Source organism: Amphibalanus amphitrite, unplaced genomic scaffold, assembly GCF_019059575.1.
Source record: "Amphibalanus amphitrite isolate SeventyFive unplaced genomic scaffold, NRLGWU_Aamphi_draft 000586F_arrow, whole genome shotgun sequence".
Classification (NCBI taxonomy): Eukaryota; Metazoa; Arthropoda; class Thecostraca; order Balanomorpha; family Balanidae; genus Amphibalanus; species Amphibalanus amphitrite.
In genome coordinates, this window is record NW_024882080.1 from 79,330 (window position 1) to 93,145 (window position 13,816).

General features: G+C 48.9%; 1 protein-coding gene across 4 annotated transcripts in view; it reads right to left on the minus strand.

Moving 5' to 3' along the window:
- Nucleotides 1–6,645: 6,645 nt before the first annotated feature.
- The window catches only part of LOC122394346 (mitoguardin-like), a 37,603-nt gene continuing 30,432 nt past the window's right edge, over nucleotides 6,646–13,816 (minus strand). For all 4 annotated transcript variants that reach the window (XM_043391182.1, XM_043391181.1, XM_043391179.1 and 1 more), the window contains exon 2: nucleotides 6,646–8,564. In XM_043391182.1, coding sequence (XP_043247117.1) covers nucleotides 7,004–8,515 — 1,512 coding nt within the window. In that variant the 5' untranslated portion in view covers nucleotides 8,516–8,564 and the 3' untranslated portion in view covers nucleotides 6,646–7,003. The remainder of the gene's footprint in view (nucleotides 8,565–13,816) is intronic.

Consider the following 13,816-nt stretch of genomic DNA (forward strand, 5'->3'; position numbering starts at 1 on the left):
ATGAAAAATATCTAGCTCAAATAACAGTTTAGAAAAGCCTCATCATGCATCATGAAAAGCATCATGCAACTATCGACTGAATAGTTGCATGCAATTAATGCGTCCTAGATTTCAATTATCATTGTTCAACATTTTGGCTGGAACTGACGCTACCTCTGGCTTGCCCGTTTGTTTGAGATAATGATTCCCTTCAGTCGCATTCTTGCCGGTTCCACATGAACAGGATACCACCATACCGGAGTGAACGCACCCGCAACCATCATCCCCTCCCCTCAGCCTCGGCGCAGTGGTGGGCGGCACTGGGCGGCCCACTCCCCGCTCTACGCACGCCCCATGCGCCGTGATACCGCGTCACTCCCCCTCCCTCCTTCCCCACCATGACCGGTGACCTCACTTCCCTCGGGATTTGGACTCGCCCTACCCCGACCGTAGCGCCACGTGGTGGCTCTGGAGATCTTAAATAGGCCCACTGTACATCAATCCCACGATCCTGCAGCAGTATGTGTACTACATGCTCTCCATGACGTTCAGCTACAGGGGTCGGGAAGTATGGCGTCAGCTCCGCAAGGACAGCTTTGTGGAGGAGCGCGACCAGCATGGCAAGCTCCGATACGTCATCGACCAAGCTATCATGGAAAAGAACTACCAACACACGGGGCCCAATGCGACCTGTCGCAGAGCTACACAAATCACAGATGACGTAGAAGCTGGAGTTTACATGTTTTCTACTCTCAAACTGTACCTGTCGAAACTCCATCCAGAGCAGGATGCTTTCTTGCAGAAGGCAAAGAATGATCGCCAGATGGCTGTTGAGCCAGACGCTGCGTGCTGGTATGTGAACGCACCACTCGGTAAACATACCTACCATTGATCAGCTGATGCCAAGAATCAGCGCCGCAGCGGGGACATCAAGACGGTACACAAATCACTGTGTGCGTCACACCCTCGGCACCAACATGCTACGGCTGGGGTACCCGATCACAGTCATACAGGCGCGGCTTCGACTGAGATCGTCAATGACACTACAGTGGTACACGGGCCATCGCACGGCAGAAGAACTGCAGGACGAGACCCGCGCCATCACCCGGCCACTGCGCGGGGTGGCGCCGCCACAGACCGGGGCTGGAGATGGTGCAGTGGCAGGACCGTCCTCAGCTCCCCAGTACGTGGCGCCGCCGGCCAGTGGCCCTGAAGCGTCAAAGGAGACGTCCAAAGAAGCCCCAGTATCTGTACCTGCGGGTTCACGACGTGATCATCCGCCACAGCAGGGGGCGTCGAAGTCTAGTAGGAAAATCTGGAAATCCCCGGCGTGACGTCACGTCGGGGATGACCGACGGCACCTTGCACTGAAAGATACGGCAGAACGGCTATTTTTGAAAAATGATTAAAAATATGAGGTTATCGGTGGAGCCAACAAATAACTAAATGCACTTACTTTTATTTTTATTTCCACCGATAACCTCACAACACAAATATGTCCCTAAATAATCAGCATGATTAAAAATACTTTTGTGCTGTTATGACACACAAATTGCTTATCAGCATGTTCCTCATCATGTGATAAAGGCATATCCGTGGTATATCCGTGTAAAGGCACATCGACCTGATAAGCAAAGGATGTAAGCGTAATCCTTAAGGGCGACTTTCCGTTACAAATCCGTACATATGCATCCTTATGGAAATCGGTAGTTTGGCGATTGGCGACGCGCGCGACATCTGTGCTGCGACTGTAGCGTCACCTGGTGGCTGCTTTTCTGCTGTATGTAGGCATTGGGGGTTTGCCAGATGTGATTCCTACTGCTACACCACTATGTTGTCCCAATACTAGAAAAGTTATTTTGGTAGTAATAGGCAAGCAAATTGAAAGTTGATTTAAAAAATTGCTCTCAAATGATTACGAGATAATAACAAAGAAATTTTGATTGAATAATTATTTAGATAATCAACCGTGAAACTATATTCTGGTAGGTTTAGTAGAAATAAGTCCGTGCAACCTTGTATTTAGGGCCTTGCGCCACAGCATGTAGCACCGTTCCGTGCTTCTATCCTCAGGATACTGAAATCCTTCTCCTCCACGCCGCAACCAGGCGCGTAACCACCACTTGGGACACTGGGGACCGGTCCCCAGTAACTTTTGGGTTACTGGGGACGTCCCCAGTGAAACCGACGACCTCTTCAATTTGCTTTAACCCTCGCACGACCAGGCCATTTCTCATAACACGAACGACCAGGGGGGGGGGGGGTTGTTACGACCCCCCCCCCCTGGCGTTTCGAAACGGAAGGTCGTAGAGCTTAGCGGAAAAAACCAACGGATTGCTCTCAACGAGATCTCGCGATTGGTGGTATATTTTTTGGTCCTAGGTCAACATTTGACCTACTTTTGACCGGTCAAAGGTCAAATTTTCGGAAAAATAGACTTTTTTCAACTTTCGGCGGCGATTGCGGCAAAACGGTGGGAGATATCGACTTGAAACCTTCACTATCGTGTTCCTTGATCAATTCTCTATCGTTTGGTATGTATTTCGTTTCCCTAGCTCTAAAAATGGCGCGTTGGGAGCGCCGGAAGTCGGCAAGGTCACAGTCGGCGGCAGAAATTCGAAAAATCAAAATTTACATTTTTGAAATCTGATTGCATTTTTGGATTTGGGAGGTCCATTTGCTCCCTATAGAAGCTAATATTGCTGCATATTCCCATTGAGGTGACAAGAATTAGCAAAATAGTGGTTCGGGCGCTTTTCAAAAATAGTACCGGACGCTGTTCCTCTTGTGACGTCATAGCTCCGTGACCTGACCTGACCCGGTCAAATTTCTTATACCATATGATAGCCAATACTTGCCCCAACATGCATGGGAAGTTTCATCACGATCCATCAACCGATGTCCGTACCACCGGCAGGAAACCTCGGGCGTTGGCACTCAGTTTGTGAAAATCCGGCTGGAGGCTGTACCTCTTATGACGTCATAACTCCGTGACCTGACATGACCCGATCAATTTTTTTCGGCAAAAGATGCGCAAAGGTTGCCCCATAGGGTATTGAAAATTTCAGCCCGCTACGACAAGCCGTTTAGCGTGCACTTCGAAAAAACCTCAGGGGGGGGGGGGGTTGATACAACCCCCCCCCCCCTAGGCGTTCTAGGGTTAATAGCCAAATATTGTCTCTAAACAGTAGCGGCGGAACACCTTCAATTAAGGGGGGGGGGCACTGCCGACTTTTGGTCCCATTCTTTCCATGCAACGCCCATAGGGCTAATGTTAACCCGCGCCCTGCTGGGGGTCCTGGATTTCCACGCCCTGCTGGGGGGGGGGGGGTGTTTGAACACCCCCCCCCTTGTAACTCGGCTCCTGGGCCACGTAGCGATACGCGGAAGGCGGCGTTCGAAAGAGCGTAAAAAATAATGACGAAATCACTTCTGTCAATTTTTTGGTCAGGTCAAAGGTCAGGTCACCAGAGGTCATTGAAGGCAAAATTTCGCCGATTTCCAGGTCGAATGTCGAAAATTTCCAAGAAGCCAACGCATAACTCGGGAACCAATAGAGCTATAGCGCCGCGGAAAAGCGCATTCGATAGCCCTATTAACGCCCTTTCTGAGTAATTCTCTCAGATTTGACCTAAGGTCAACGGTTTTGCCTGCAGGGGGCAAAAACTGCAAAAATAGCCGATTTTTTCGAAAACAGTTTTTCTGCAATAACTTTTGACCCAAGCCTTGTACGAGCTTACTTTTACCGGCATCGTGTTCCTCTCGTCAAGACGCATCGAATGAATTATGACTTGACCTTTAAAGGTCAACTTGAAAATTTGACCTCAGGTCAAGGTCATGACCTGACCGGAAAGGGTCATGTTGCATATCAGTCGATCCGTATCGTCGAGCTGAACACATCTAAGGCGTTTTCATCGCTCTAGCATGCCTCTATCAAAAGTTATTTGCGAAAAAACTGTTAGATACCATTCGTGACCTAAGATGACCTCAGGGCATAAACAAGGGTCACGGACACCATTTTCAAGTTCAGTGTGTCTAAGCCACTTGTAATTCGGTGTTTGGGAGTGTTTATAATGTCTTTCATCCAAAAGAGGCGCATTTCAATTTTCTCCCATTGACTTATAATGGGGAGGTCGCAAAATTGACCTGACCTTAGGTCATCGATATCAGAATTCTGAGATATACATTTTGTACATGCTATTGCTCTTAGCAATCGCTGAAAGTTTCAAAGCGATCGGTCACTCGGTGTAGCTATGACAGACATTGAAAATTTTTATGAGGTGAGGTCACTTCAAGTGACCTGGTGACCTGACCTTGAATGACCTTGGTCTGAAATTTTCACAACATGTGTAGAATTGATGTATGATAAGGTGTACCAAAAACGGCGGCGCTCCGCGCCGCCGTTTTTGAGATATTCGCGAAAAACCACAAGGGGGGGGGGGTGTTCAAACACCCCCCCAGCAGGGCGCGGGTTAAATTGCCAAAATCAAAGGGGGGCAAGGTGCCCCGGTGCCCTTCCCGTTCCGCCGCCTATGTCTCTAAATCGACGTGAAGAGTAATATGTAGTCAACGGAAGACAAAACTATGGGTGTTTTGTTTAGCCAGCGCCCGGGTGGGCCTCTCAGCCAACTTCGCCATGGTGGGTGGGGGTATGGGGGCTTTTTGGCCACACCATATTATCTCGGAAAGTAAGCAAGCTGTAAAGACGCTGTAAAAAGCAACAGACAGCTCGGTACAGTATCTTTCAGAATTACCTATGCATGCCATTTTTGATCAGGTCATCGCTAAGGTCACTGGAGGTCACCAAAGGTTATTTCACGAACTTTTGTTCCCAATTTTCACAGCTTTTCACAAATCGGCGTATAAGAGGAACCAATAAAGCTGCAATGCTGCGGGAAAGAGCATCCGATAGCTCTTTCGAAGGCCTTTCTGAGTAATGTTCTCAGATTTGACCTAAGGTCAACGGTTTAGCTTCCAGGTTGGCGTTTTTGCCGAAAAGGTTTTTGTATCATAACTTTTGACTCAAAACTTGTGTGACGCTGATTTTACGGGCATCGCGTTTGTCTCGTCGAGACGCGTCGAATGAAGTATAAGTTGACCTGAAAAGGTCAACTTGAAAATTTTAACCCCTGATCAAGGTCACGGAAAAGGTCAAGTTGCATGTCATTCGATTGGTATTGTTGAGCTGAAGACATTCATGATATTGTCAGCGCTCTAGCATGTTTCTACCTAAAGTTATGGTAAAACTGTTGGAGATGTTTCATGACCTGAGATGACCTCAGGGGCATAGAAGGGGTCACAGGTGCAATTTTCCGGTTCAGTGTGTCATGTTTACCTGTGTCACGGTGTGTGAATGTGTTTTTGGCCAAAAGAAGAGCATTTCAAATTTCAATGTTCTCCCAATGACTTATACCTGATGGAGAGGTCGCAAAATTGACCTGACATTAGCTCACCGATGTGAAAACTTTGAGATATACGACTTGTTCACACTGATTTCCTCATGCAAAAGCTCGAGTTTCAAACTTCTGGGATGTAAACTGTAGGAATGACAGAGTCACAAAGTTTTTTAGAAGCATGGTTACTTTACTTGACCTGGTGATCTGACCCTAGGTGACCTGGGGCCAAAGTTTTCACGCACGATGCGGGTATCCTAAGCTATACCAAGTTTCGCGGCGGTCCACGCCGCGGTTTTCCTTACACGCGCAAAAAAAAACTGGCTGGTGTGGCCAAAAACGCCCCCCACTCTCCCCCCCCCCACTCGGGCGAAGGCTGATCCTGAAATATAATATTTGGTCTTCGCGGCCCTCTATGTGGTCCCCAGTGACTTCAGGCTCGTGGTTACGCGCCTGGCCGCAACCCCCCTCCGAGCTGGACAGGCAACTTTATCTCATGCGGGCTGCTCCCTTGGAGCGGCACCGTTGCTCCTGAGGGGGCGCACCCCGTAGCCGGGTGCAGTGAGTGCCTTGGGGCTGGGTGGCCTGTCCTCTGGACGGGCTCAGCCCCGGCGACTCACTAGGGTGCCTGCCCAGACCAATGTCTCCCCCTAATTCCTATCATCCTTCCGGCTCTGCAATGGTCTTGTCAGACCGAAAGGGCCTAACCCAACAAAACAAAACAAACAAGCATGTAGCGCCACGCACCGTGACCGACGCACGTGCACCGTGCCTTCCGCCAGGTGCTGGCACTGAGCGCTGGGATGCTCCCGCAGGGGTTGTGCCACTGCACCAAGCGGATGTAACAAGACCACCGCCGCCTCTGCCGCTCTGGGCCAGAGGTGACGCGACACCGAAGGTGTATTCTGGAGTGTTCCACAACTGTGTCTTCCATTAGTTGGGCGCAATGATGTTCGCGCCCGTGAAAGTCTGAAAATTATTTGATGTGCAGCCTACTCAATGGTACAGCCTGTTATTTCTTTGTGCCTTTGTGTGTAAAACCGAGTGTGTCGCGAGCCAATAAAGTTGGTTCTTTTCTGAATATTGATTTTATTCCAGATGTTTTTTATGTTATACTAATGGGCACAGTTAATTCGATGACACTTCATTTGACTAATATTGTTATTAACATTGTTACCCCCAAAAGAAAACCAAGCCCCGTTTCTTTTCTTTATCCCCCCCAAAAAGCCCTTTTACACAGACGAGCTGAGCGACGAACGGCGCAAAGTCGGTATAATAAACATAACCGGACCGCCTCCTCGGTACACCAGGCATTATTCGGTGTGCCTTGCCAAGGGTGTTTATATTTAATACATAACACTCATTTCATTCGTGTTATTTTTGAAAATATTAACCTCACTTCGTTCGGTTAATATTTTAGGAAGAATAATGCCCTCACTCCGTTCGGGCATTATTCAAAACACCCTTGGATAGGCACACCGAATAATACCTGGTATACCGAGGAGGCGGTCCGATTAAATATATATTAAATGGCCTAAAGTAAATGGCGTACATGTATATATGTATACAAAACAGCGTCAGCAAGGACTATTAGCAAGGGCTGGCCGAGACAGCGACGTGCACGGCCTCGCCTAGCGCTGCCCGCCGGCTGCCGGCACGGACTGCGCCCTGCCCTCCGGCCGTAGCTGTTCGTTGACTCGCTGGAGCCGCTGCCGGGTCACGTGTAGCAGGTCTTCCGTCAGCTCGTCTACGGTCGTGTAGCGCACGCGGCTAGCGTCGAAAATTTCTCGTACGTATGCTTCCATCTCTTCTTTCATACGCTGACAGACGGCACCAAACCGCTGGTCGGGACCGAGCAGGCCCCACGCCAGTACGGGGATCAGGTGCTCTGCCAGCGTGTAAAAGTGCGACTTAAAGCCGTTGGCGAATGTGAGCGACTGCCGTTTGGCCTTCATCACTGACCAGATGGCGGTGTTCAACGCCGACTCCTTGAAGCTGCTGGTGAGCCAGCGGTTCTGCATCACGGCCAGTACGGTCGCCGGCGGAGACTCGAGGTCGTCGAAAGCGTCCAGAATGATGTAGTCGAGCACAATGTCGTAGAAAGTAAAACACTTGACGTTGCGCGCCTGTAGCTCCAGTTTGACGGTAGGCCACACGTTCGGCTGCGCCAAGTACGTCACCATGGCGTCGTAGGCGGCGATGATGTCCTTGGGGTGGCGACCGGCGCGCAGCATGAGGTCCTCGAGAAGCTGCCGGCCGGCACAGACCATCCAGTGGCGCGCGTCCGGACGCAGCAGCAGCCGCTGGTAGCCGAGCCGCAGGCAGTGCAGGCGCGCCACAAACTCCACGTCCGAATTGCAGCCGACGCGTGCCGTGCGCAGTGTCCGGAAAGGAATGCCGTCTGTCTCGTACAGCTCCAGCGCCGACTGGTACAGCGGCCACTCGCCGGCGGCGCCAGCCAGCTCATCCATGTCAGCCGGCTCACCTTCAGCCGAGTGGAACGAGTCCAGCGAGCAGTCGCTGAGGGCACGCCGCGCAACACCACCCAGGTCGGCTGCGCTGTTCGGCACCGGAGTCGCCGACGACGACCGGTACAGCGCCGACTCGTAGAAGAGAAACATGTGCTCGCACTCGGCCTGCAGCCGCCCGGCTGAGTCGAGCAGCCGCTGCAGCTGGGCGCAGAACTCGGCCTCCTGGCGACTGGGCACGGCCTGGCCGCCGTCGGACCGGTAGGCGGCCAGCGCATCCTCCCAGTAGGCGGCGGCCGTCTCCAGCGCCTCCATACCCATCATGCCGAGCTGCTGCGGCGCCAGCGGCCCGCCGTCGGCCAGCCCGGCGCGCAGCGAGCCGGCGCTGGTGGCCGCACTCGGTCGTCGCCGGCGGCGCAGCGAGTCGCCCGGGCTGCACGAGTCGCTGTCGGCGACCGTGGGCCGCGTTGACTTAGCCGGCGCTCGGACGAGGCGCAGCGAGCCTCCTGGCAGCCCGCCGGCCGGCACACGCCGACGGCGCAGGAGCCGGCCTGCCAGCGCCAGCAGCAACGCGCCGCTGCCGCCAGCCAGCAGTGCAAACTTCTGGGAGCGAGACAACACCAGCGCGCTGCCCCAGCTGGACAGGCAAACTTGAATCGGTGACGCAACCGACATGCTCGCCAGGCACTCAAACAGCTGTCTTGAAACCAGTTCGTGCAGAGACCTGCAATGAAATAGTATATAATTTTTCTGGTCCAGTGCAGTGGCGTGGGAACTATTTTCTGGGGAGGGGAGGAAGGGGGGTACTCCTGACATTAATGTTGATATGAACACATCAGGGCCCAATTTCACCAAGTGCGTTAAACTCAATTTGGGGTAAACAACCAACTACCCCATTACGTAACTACAAAAAAACTACCTCAAAGTTCGTTACGTTGCTCACCAAGTGAGCTAGCCGCACTTGGTGAGATTGAGAACCAATCTCACCAAAGCCCTTTTTCACAAATGGCCCGATTTTTGTAGCTACGTAGTGGGGTAGTTTGGTAGTTAAACCCAAATTGAGTTTACCGCACTTGGTGAAATTGGGCCCATACCGTAGTTTCGTGCAACTTTGGCCACCGAGGGCAACTTTGGCCCACGTCTGAAAAAGGATTTGTTTTGCTGTAGCTTTTTACACTTATACCTAGTGCAGGAAAATTGCTGTTATGGTTCGGTAAGACTGCTCATCGGTTACCTTCGGGAACAATCCTGAATTGGTCTTAAGGCCAAGTTGAAGGGCTAGGAGAGGTTAAAACAACCCATGAAAAATTAACGGAAAATTAGGGCATGCTAGGACGGTTAACGGGTACGCCAGTAGTGAACTTGTGGTTTCCAGCTTGTAGTGGTTCAGGTAAGCTCGGAATAAACAAAAATTCAGAATGGTAACTCATTTCGTTAAAATAATAAAATAGGTGGACAGCGTGTTTTGTTTTAGCAACCAAAGGAAGGCGCTACCAGAGCATTATCCGAGTAGCGCCTTCCTTCGGTTGCAAAAACGAAATACTCTCGAGTCTCGAGGTCTATGTCTGTCGGGTCTCGATTTGACGGATCCGCAAAATTCAAACGGCGTTCGAAAGGCCTGTCAAATTTGTCGAAGGAAACCAAATTTCATTGATCTCGGGGTCACCGATGACGTCACAGGTCAGGTCAAAGATGAAATGTTTCACCGTTCACGGGTCTTCTAGGGAATGCGCTATAACACCGAGGAAAACACATTTTGTCGAGAATCAGCGGTAGGGCGTCAGTTGCCTAGTAGATATGTTGCTATTAGAGGTCACTGGCAATACCAGGTCAGGTCACAGGTCAGGTCAACAAGGGTCACAGGTCAGGTCACATGAGCCCAACTTTACTAAGGTTGTGTGATGCATGTTTTATGGCCAATTTTTCATTTCCAACTCCATGGTGTTGGTTATAAGACTATCAGGTACGGCTTAGGTCACTTTCTGGTGAAGTTCAGGTCAAGGTCAGGTCAAGGTCAGGCCACAAATGGTCAAATTTTAAAGTTGATAGTTTTGCATAAAATGGGTATTGATTCGATGCAGCTCGTCACGGGGAGTCTAATGGTGGTCTTTGTTTTGCGCTACGGGGTCTAGAATTGCTAAAAATTGAGTTTGAAAATTTGACGTCATCAATTTTGAACAGTTTTTTTCGCTATAACTTCGCCAAAAAAAGAGGTATCAATCTCAAATTTGGTATGTGGATGGAAGGCGGTAAGGACTATCACATATATTCCGGTTTTTGCGAAATTCAAAAAACTTTTTGGATTTTTCGATTATTATATCCAAAAAAATCTATTTTTTTGATTTTTGGGGGTCAAAATCCAAAAATTTCAAAAATCCGAGATAGCAGTTTTGTAGCCCTGTCCAATCTACAGCTTTTAGGTCTTTATCATTTTTCTGTATTTGCAAAGCTATAGGCCTGACAGCTCTTCCCGCGAAACCCTTTTTTGGGTCGAAAACGGCAGAACATGACGTCACTCTGACGTCATTTCCGGCCAACCTATCATAGCCTTTGGAAAAAATTTTTGGTCACAATATGTAAAATTGATGTCCGGGAGGGTACTGAAAGTTTGGTGACGATCGGCGCAGCGGTTCTGGAGATATATCGAAAAGTCTGGAGGGGGGCAAAAAATAGCCCCCCCCCCACCAGGTCGCGGGTTAAGGGCCCTTTCAACCCAGTCAGTCAAGGGCCCTTTTGACTGCGGACCCCCCCTGAGAGAAATCCTAGATACGCCACTGGGTATAGGATAGGGAAAGTGGGATATAGCGGACCACCGGGGCAAAGCGAACCACCCACCCTGTTGTACGTATTAGCAGTGCTATCCATTTTTTTTTTTTTTTTAGATAGCCATTAGAAGTGCTTCCCATCTACGCACTTTCACCTGCAGCGGCAGCCTGATCCGGGTGAGTTACTTCGCTCTAGAGAAAAAATGTGCTTTTTTGAATTTCCCTTCTTATTTCAGTGTTACAAAAAATGCCATCATAGCTACCATGTTTAGCCTTTATTTTCATGAACGTCTGTGCTTCGGAAATGCATTTGTATGGCTGTAGCTGCGTCGTTGACAGCAATCGTTATTCGCCGCATGTTGTCTGCAATGCGTGATCAAACAAGAAATTTGAAAATGGGGTAAGGCGGACCAGAAAGTTCAGCATAATTCTGGCTACTAGGTGCGTTCAATAAGTAAGTTCCGGAGAGCAATTACATAAAATTCACGCGGTCTACGCATGTGATTTTTTCAGGGATTAGAATTCAGACCTTTATGTCGAAGTGACCGCATTTTCAGCTTCTTATTCCATTTCTGTGACGATATGGAGCAGATCAAATAACACCATTTTTTTTTAGACTGCTTTAGAAATGGCATCGGCCACCCGAGAGGATCAACGTTCAGTGATATGATTCCTAGCTATCCAGGGCTAGCCGGCGGCTAACATCCACGCCAACTTCGTGAATGTGTACGGGAGCCATGCTCTTAGTGATTCCGCAGTTCGGAAGCGGAAGAAAAAGTTTGGGGAGGGGAGGGAGAGCGTGCGCGACCTGGCACGTGCAGGCAGGCTGAGGACGATGGTCACAGCCACTGACGTCGCCAAAGTTGAGGAGGTGGTGATGGCCAACAGAAAGATTACTGTCCAGGCGATAACAGAAACCCTAAACATAAGCCTACGCCAGGATCATTAGAGACCATCTCCTGCCAATAATCGCCAGTTGCCGCCCCGAGAAGACCCGTGGTCGGTTCATCCTCCGCCAGGATTACGCGTCTCCTCACCGTGCCCTCGTGGCGAGGGATGCCCTGCAGGCAGAGGGCATCGAGGTGCTCTAACACCACCCCTACTCTCCAGACGTTGCACGCAGTGACTATTGGCTGTTCGCAGACATGAATAAAAATCTCCGGGGCCGGAGGTTCGGCTCGCGGTCTGCACTCGGGTCTGCTTTTTACCAGTATGGCGAAAAGACCCTCACTCAAAGCTTCCGTGCGGCCATCCGGGACCTGGCCAAGCGATGGGACCGATGTGTTCGCCTGCAGGGCGAGTTCGTCGAGCCGTGAGCCATGTTTGGTTGAGATATGTCAAAAAATAAACGAGTTATATCAAGACGGAACTTACTTATTGAACATACTGGTAAATGGGGCAAAGTGGACCACTTCGCCCCAACGCAGTGGTTCACTTTGCCCCGCGATTTTCAAAATCAGAAACGTGTCTCGTATTATTCACGGTCAAAATCCGTCACTTTATACCAGACGTAGACAAAAATCATCAACAGGAAAGTTAGAGCTAATACATGAATCTTTCTATTAGGCACATTTACTTGGGAATCCCTGCGGCCAATGAAGCGTAGGCTTAGGACATTTCTTAGCTACCCCGCTTTACCCCACCTTCCGCTAGATACGTGAGTATGATAGCTAGGTATATGCTGAATTATCTTTAACCGAAAAGGAGCCCAATCAAGTTTACTTTCTACTTAACAGCACTATCCAATTGTATGTCGATTTGGATCCAGTTGGATGTCTTATTGGATATTCAATCGTATCTAATTGGATGTCTAATTAGACATCCAATCGGATCCAACTGGATGTCTAATTGGATATCCGATCGTATCCAATTGGATGTCTAATTAGATATTCAATCGGATCCAATTGGATGCCTTATTGAATATCTAATCAGATCCAATTACAATTAGATGTTTAATTGGATATCCAATCGGATCCAATTGGATGTCTAATCGGATATACAACTGGATATCCAATTGGATATCCAATTGGATGTCTAATTGGATATCCAATTAGATGTCTAATTGTATGTCCAATTGGATATCCGATTGGATATCCAATCGGATGATCATCTTGAAAATCCGTTAGAAACTCAATCAGGCAATCCATTTGGATCCAATTAGACTTTTTTACTAGGGATAATCTCTTTAACAACGAATTTTTGTGGTACCTGGAAAGTACCAACCCTTAGAATCCTTGCAACTGAAGTATTTTGCTTTTAAAATATTTTAAAAGTTGCAATCCTGGCGATTTACACTATCAAATCGCTTATTTATTTACAAACAAATCAATTTTCAGTTCTAGTAGCCCAATTTTCGACTATGAGGGATCAAATCAGCCTGGCAACTAAATACCTGGCAGCCGGCTTCTGGTTCACGGGCTCGACGCTGCGCGCCCGCCGCCGCCTTAGCAAGACCTTGACCTCCGCCGTCTGCTGCGGCTCCAAAGCCAAGCCAGCGTGGAATTGGGAGAGCTCGGTCACCCGCAGCTGGCAGCTCAGTAATCCAATCTAATCCTAATCCAGGGGCCGGTAAATGGTAGGACATGCCCCCTTTGGGGGTAATGGAGCCCCTCGGCGGGAGGTAATGGGGCCTCTGAGAAAGCCTCATAGAATCACTGGCTCCCTAATGGTTGACACACATGTTATCAAGGTGATACCATTGAAGGGGTAAATAGCTATGTAGGCATATTTTAGTAGTTAATTTAGCCTTTTATGTGGTTTGTTAAGATAACCCTGGCCACAGTGCTTCTTATAATGGTAAATTTGGCACATAGCATTGCCTGGTTTTGTTCAAACAGCAACTTATACCCTGCTGGGTCTTAGCACGACTTTTCAAACTTAATGGCTAGGATGTTAAATTCATTTTGGTTAAAAATGATACCTTCATCTTATTCTCCAGACTTTAAAGGGTATGTAATGACCAGCTATTTTGAATCAAGACAATTCTTTTTTGGGAAATGAGTAGAAGTTTGGCACAGCCCAGAGGTTTTTAAGGTAAACACGTCAGGCTGCAGGCTGGTGGTCAATTATTTACTATTTTTTTTTTCACATGTTTTGTTCCTCAAGATGACTATTATTTTCAAAATTCAACATCAAATTGCCAAACCTTAAAAAAACATTGGTGTGGGTGTGTGTTTATTTGTTGATCATTATCATTGCTTTCTGATGCTTA